We start from the raw sequence: 6,006 nt of genomic DNA on the forward strand, positions 1-6,006 counted from the left end.
TATATATATATATATATGTATGTATAATAATATAGATTTAATCAAAAGATTAAATGTGGTACTTAAATGTACTGAGGAGTACATTTTCATTGTACATTCTGTGGTGTTCTCACTACATGAATAAATGGAGCTTGTACGAAACGTACGTACTGCTATAACCTATTGAATTTTTGTTGCTTATCTTTAAATATATATATGTATATGTATATATATTTATGTGTGTCTATGTGTCTGTGTTTGTCCCCCCCCCCCACCAATGCTTGATGACTGGTGTTGGTGTGTTTATGTACCTGAAACTTAGCAGTTCGACAAAAGAGATTGATAGGATAAGTACCAGGCTTAACAAGACAGTACAAGCTGGAACCGATGCATTTAACCAAAAATTCTTGAAGGCAATGCTCCAGCATGGCCACAATCCAATGGCTGAAACAAGTAAATGAAACAAAAAGAAATATTTATGTATATACATGTGCACGCACACGCACATGTGCACACAAACACACACACACACAACCACAGCTACTACCCCCATCAACCCCTCCGCCATTGTTACTACTTCAAATGGAGACAACAGTGATTCTGCCTGTTCCACTCCCTCAGTATAAACCCCACCCCCATCCCATATACACACACACTCAAAAATAAATGAGTTTAATTCCTGTATTTTCATGCCTGAGTGATTCGGAACAAGGGGTTAGAAGAGGGAAAGGAAAGTTCCACATTTTATTCTTTTTGTTTTTTATTTGTTTCAGTCATTTGACTGCGGCCATGCTGGAGCACTGCCTTTATGTGTGTCTTTAGTCTAGCAAATCGACCCCCATGACTTATTCTTTGTAAGCCTAGTACTTATTCTAACGGTCTCTTTTGCTGAACCGCTAAGTTACAGGAATGTAAACACACCAACATCGGTTGCCAAGCAATGGCGGGCGGACAAACACACACATGTATTTACGATGGGCTTTTTTCAGTTTCCATCTACCAAATCCGCTCATAAAGCTTCGGTCGGCCCAAATCATTGCTTACTAAAGCTATGAAGCATAGAAAGTGAAAAGTAAAATACATAAGACAGAGAAGTGTCATACAAATGGACATTGCAATCCCCCAAATTATAGAAGCTTAACCCTTTTGATACCAACCCACCCGAAACTGTAGTACAAATGTCTTGTTTTCAAAAGTTCTGAATTAAAATCTTCCACTAAACCTTAGTAGCAATTCCTAACACTAGCTTAATGATAACTAAGTTATTTTAGTAAATTCTTTGTTAGATTTAAAATTAATTGAGAGGAAACACAGAACATCTCAACAGAAATATGGTAACAAAAGGGTTAAAATATAAGGAAGTATGGCTTAAACCCCAACTTACCCTTAATCTAAAAACTTGTGTAGGCAGGATCTTTCTTAAGTTATTAAGATTCATATATATGCATGTGTGTGCATGTATGTATGTATATTATATGTGTGTGTGTGTAGATATGTGTCATTGTAGCATAATTTTAACATCCATTTTCCCATGCTCACTTGAGTCAAAAGTGTGTATGTACATGTGTGTGTGTGTGTGTGCGTTCAAGCATGTGTATATATGTGTATACATGTATATATATGTATATATATACATGTATATAACATGTATATATATGTATATATATACATGTATATATATATACATGCATATATATATATATATATATATATATATATATATATATATATATATATATATATATATATATATATATATATATATATATATGTATTATGTCCTTTGAATTAATAACATTTATTTCTCACCAGATGGAGTACTTTTTTTGTTGAATTTTCTATCACAGATAAGTAGATTAAATAAATATATATATATAAAATATAAAAATGGGAAAAGAACGTAAAACATCCAGGCAGGTGATACAAAAAAGGGACAACAAAACATCCAGACGGACAATACAAAGAAAACAAGGACAGGTCATTTGGAGTTTTCTTTCTTCAGTCAAGTTCCAGATTATCTTTGCAATTTTTGCTGGTTATACTCGAGATTGCTCCATACATATACACATATATATATATATATATATATATATATATAGTGTGTGTTCACACCTGTTCATAATTATCATGCACATGTGTTTTTCATGCAGACATTACACACTGTGAAAGTGGTTGGTGTTAGGAAGGTCACCAAGTTGTAGGGACCATGTAGGGACTCTCTTGAGATCACGTGACAGTTTTAAACAGGTGTCACTGTCATACAGACAGTACCATATACATTCAGATCTTCTGTGAAACAAGTCTGGCCACAGGTAAATATTACCTTACTTGGAAACAGGTGAGAATTGCTAACATGGACAGCTGTAATAAAGACTATGGAGCCATAGCCAGCAGGAAGGGACACAACAGGTGAGATCTTTGAACAGGGCATTGGCCTCAATTCAGACAGCTATGGGAAACTGATGCAGACTGTGGTCAACTCCTGGCTGGAAAGGGTTGCTGCTGGAAGATCATATGTGTAGCAGCAGGATTTGGTTTTTTGCAATACATCTAAAAATAGTCAGATGTGGTTGTTGGAGAATTTCTATGACTCCACCAATCTTAATTTCTGACCTCCTAATCCCCCCTAACCTACCCACCCACATAATTGTAATTCCATGGATTACTATATGTGGGATGTGCTTGAGAAAATCACCAACTGTTCTGCTGGCAACAGAAAGAAGATGGAGCAGGTGGCCAAGTTAAAGGAGGTGTTTGAAGATCTTCCCAGAAACACAGCGATGAACACACACGCTGGGTTCCGGAGCCATCTTGAAGTCATGGGAAAAGTTGGGGACAGCTACGCTGAGGAAACTTATCCCCCAACCATAAACTAAATGATATTGTTTGATTTTAAAAAAAAATACTTATATTTGGTCTGGTATATGCATATATATGTGTGTGTATATATATATATATATATATATATATATATATATATAAGAGAGTATTGTAGTTTGCTGTAAGCATTGTGTATTGTTTGTAAAATATAACTGCTATAGCAGTGACTCGATTAATTCCTAACAATATCTGAAGAAGGAATTTTTATATTCCGAAATATTATATCAGACTATGAATAATTAAATTATAAGTTATTGGAGTCCACTCTGCATTGTTGTGCCATTCAAGACATGTTATATTTCACACACACACATCATCATCATTGTTATGTTCAGTTATAATACAAACTATTTTAATTAATCTGATGGGTTCTTCTATGATTTTGTAGAGTACAAATTTATGGCCCTTAAACAAGAATATCATTGACAGTGACTTTGAAGTTTCAGCCCCTTAAGGCCATTGTAATACAGCTGTGTTACCCCCGTTTGTTGAATGCCAGATCTATTTTCTTTTGTTTGTTCTATCCACACACACACCTCCCCCGTTACATCAGCAGCCATTTGTAACCTGCAACAACATCTTAAATGGGCTGGGTTTTTTGTTTTTGTTTTTATTTAATGAACGCAGACCAACGAGTCACTCTGAAACTGAATGAGAAGCTCTATTAACCAATAATTACAGACTAATTAACTGCAGGCAGAACGAGGTAGGGTCACCACTGAAATAAATATTTTCTCAGATAATTAGTGTGACAGAAACAACAGAAGCTTTTTCCACGCTTTCCTAATAGTTGTCATCATTGTTCTTTCGAGCGGCCCCAGGAAGGGCAGAGGACAGACAATGGGGAGGGCTTTTAGGCTGGATTAGGACCTTACTGATCAATATCTATAGCAAGGAAATTCATATCTCACTGTTGTCTGTCTGTGTGAAGATGACACTTTTGGTGTGGTTGTTGTTGTTGTTGTTGTTTAGCCCTAGGTCTGCAGCTCTTAATGGAGACGATCCAGCCATGACTGCCCCATCATTTTGGGGTAGGTATAATAATTATTATTCCATACATACTGTTCATGATCTGAGGCGGATTTACCTGCTGTTTTTTTTTGCAAGTTGATTTCTGTTGTTCCTATTGTAGGTGGTGGTCATGGTGTTGCAAGCTGTTGTTCTTCATTGTTGTTGTTATTGCTTTTTTATTGTTAAACCCCAGGTCCTCCCTGATCCAGCCAGATCAGTGATGTGTGAGTGTTTTTGCATCTGTGTGTCTTGTGTGTGTGTGTGTGTTTGTCTAGACCAGGTCAGGCCAACTTGAATTACTTGAATCACAGAAAGTTCTTTGAGGGCCGCTTGTACACTGACAGAATTGAAAGCATTTTGCTTTCTCATGTTCTTATTACAATGACTGAACAATCGTTGATTCAACATGAAATATCTTTCTTTTTTACTTTTCATTACAATCTTGAATTTTTGATAAAATTTTAAAAATGTTTGTTTAAATAAATTCATTTCAAGAAAGTATCAAGGGGCCACAAAATAAAAGTCTGTGGGCTGCATGTGGCCTGTGGGCTTCAGGTTGGAGCTCCTGTCAAACCATCCAACCCATGCTGCCATGGAAAATGGATATAAAAGGATGATGATGGTGATGTATGTGCACATACATACAACAGGCTTCTTTCAGTTTCCAGCTATCAAATTCACTTAAAACTTTGGTCAGGCTGGGACTATAGTAGAGGTCACTTGCCCAAGGTGCCACACCATAGGTAGTGAGCTGGCAGAAGCGTTAGCGCACCGGGCGAAATGCTTAGCGGTATTTCGTCTGCCGTTACATTGAGTTCAAATTCCGCCGAGGTCAACTTTGCCTTTCATCCTTTCGGGGTCAATAAATTAAGTACCAGTTACGCACTGGGGTCGATGTAATCGACTTAATCCCTTTGTCTGTCCTTGTTTGTCCCCTCTATGTTTAGCCCCTTGTGGGCAATAAAGAAATAAGGTGCCACACCATAGGACTCAACCCAAAACCATGTGGCTGGAAAGCGAACGTCTTACCACACAGCCACACCCTGCGCCTGCATTTATTTATTTATTTATTTTATTTTACTTCCAGAGAATCTCTTCATGAAAGTTGCTAGTCTTGTGGCAATGACTGTACTGAATTCCACCGTCGTTCTGCTAATGCGGTACCTAAGGATGCGTCAAGGACCTCTCTTTATATCGACAACAGCTGTCGTCATGTGCGAAGTCTTTAAACTCTTCATAAGCATGTTGTGTGTTGTGGCTGAGGAACGCAACTTAGTTCGCCTGCCCTATATAATATACGACAGCTTCTTTGGCAGTTACGTTGATACTATGAAAATGATGGTACCTTCATTTTTATACACACTTCAGAATAATTTATTCTTTGTAGCCATATCAAACCTAGATGTTGCAACTGTACAGGTGAGTTCTAGAGACCTGTTTGGTCTTCTTATTCTTCCATTTTCTGTTATTCTTCTGGTTCTAGGTCAGCCCAGATGCAGCAATAACGATTGCTTGCTTGACAGAGCTTGGAGTCATCCTAGATAAGTGGCTCCAAAGATGTCATCATGCATAGAGCCAACCAGGTCTGATGCTAAACATCAACTAAAAGAATATGGAAGGTGACATGTAGCACTAGATAGACTGTGCCTGAATAAAAGACAGGATGGTCACATCTGGAACAACTTTAACCCTTCATAAATCATGTTGTAGCTTCGAGATTTTGATGATGTGATTGTTTATTTTTAGAATGACATTGAAGGGTCAGTGTGAGAGGCCAAATCTGGCTAGTTTGAACATAAGGCAGGTGGAATGTTTTGGCTAGTTTAAATGCTAAAAGGGTTAATTACAGCTGACCACTTGGGTGTCTCATCACAGCTAGGTGGACTATGGTTCACTCCAGGTGGAGTGGTACCTCACTACAGCTTGGTGGACTATGGCCATGCTGCAGACAAGAATCTGAAGGTCTTGGTTGATTACATCAACCCCACCACGCCATTTGACTGTGGCCATGCTGGAGCACTGCCTAGAAGGGTTTTAGTCAAACAAATCAGCCCCAGGACTGGTTGGTGAATGTATCAAGATAACTGAATTCATCATCATCATCATCGTTTAACATCCGCTTTCCATGCTAGCATG

At 37.8% G+C, this 6,006-nt stretch overlaps 2 protein-coding genes across 3 annotated transcripts in view; one reads left to right on the forward strand and one right to left on the reverse strand.

Moving 5' to 3' along the window:
- LOC106868786 (outer dense fiber protein 2) overlaps nucleotides 1-6,006 on the reverse strand; it is a 94,263-nt gene that overhangs the window by 77,170 nt on the left and 11,087 nt on the right. The window lies entirely within an intron of this gene.
- LOC106868797 (UDP-galactose translocator) overlaps nucleotides 1-6,006 on the forward strand; it is a 43,190-nt gene that overhangs the window by 32,018 nt on the left and 5,166 nt on the right. For both annotated transcript variants that reach the window (XM_052975553.1, XM_014914216.2), the window contains one exon: nucleotides 4,958-5,289. In XM_052975553.1, coding sequence (XP_052831513.1) covers nucleotides 4,969-5,289 — 321 coding nt within the window. In that variant the 5' untranslated portion in view covers nucleotides 4,958-4,968. The remainder of the gene's footprint in view (nucleotides 1-4,957; nucleotides 5,290-6,006) is intronic.

Source organism: Octopus bimaculoides, chromosome 21, assembly GCF_001194135.2.
Source record: "Octopus bimaculoides isolate UCB-OBI-ISO-001 chromosome 21, ASM119413v2, whole genome shotgun sequence".
NCBI classification, from domain to species: domain Eukaryota; kingdom Metazoa; phylum Mollusca; class Cephalopoda; order Octopoda; family Octopodidae; genus Octopus; species Octopus bimaculoides.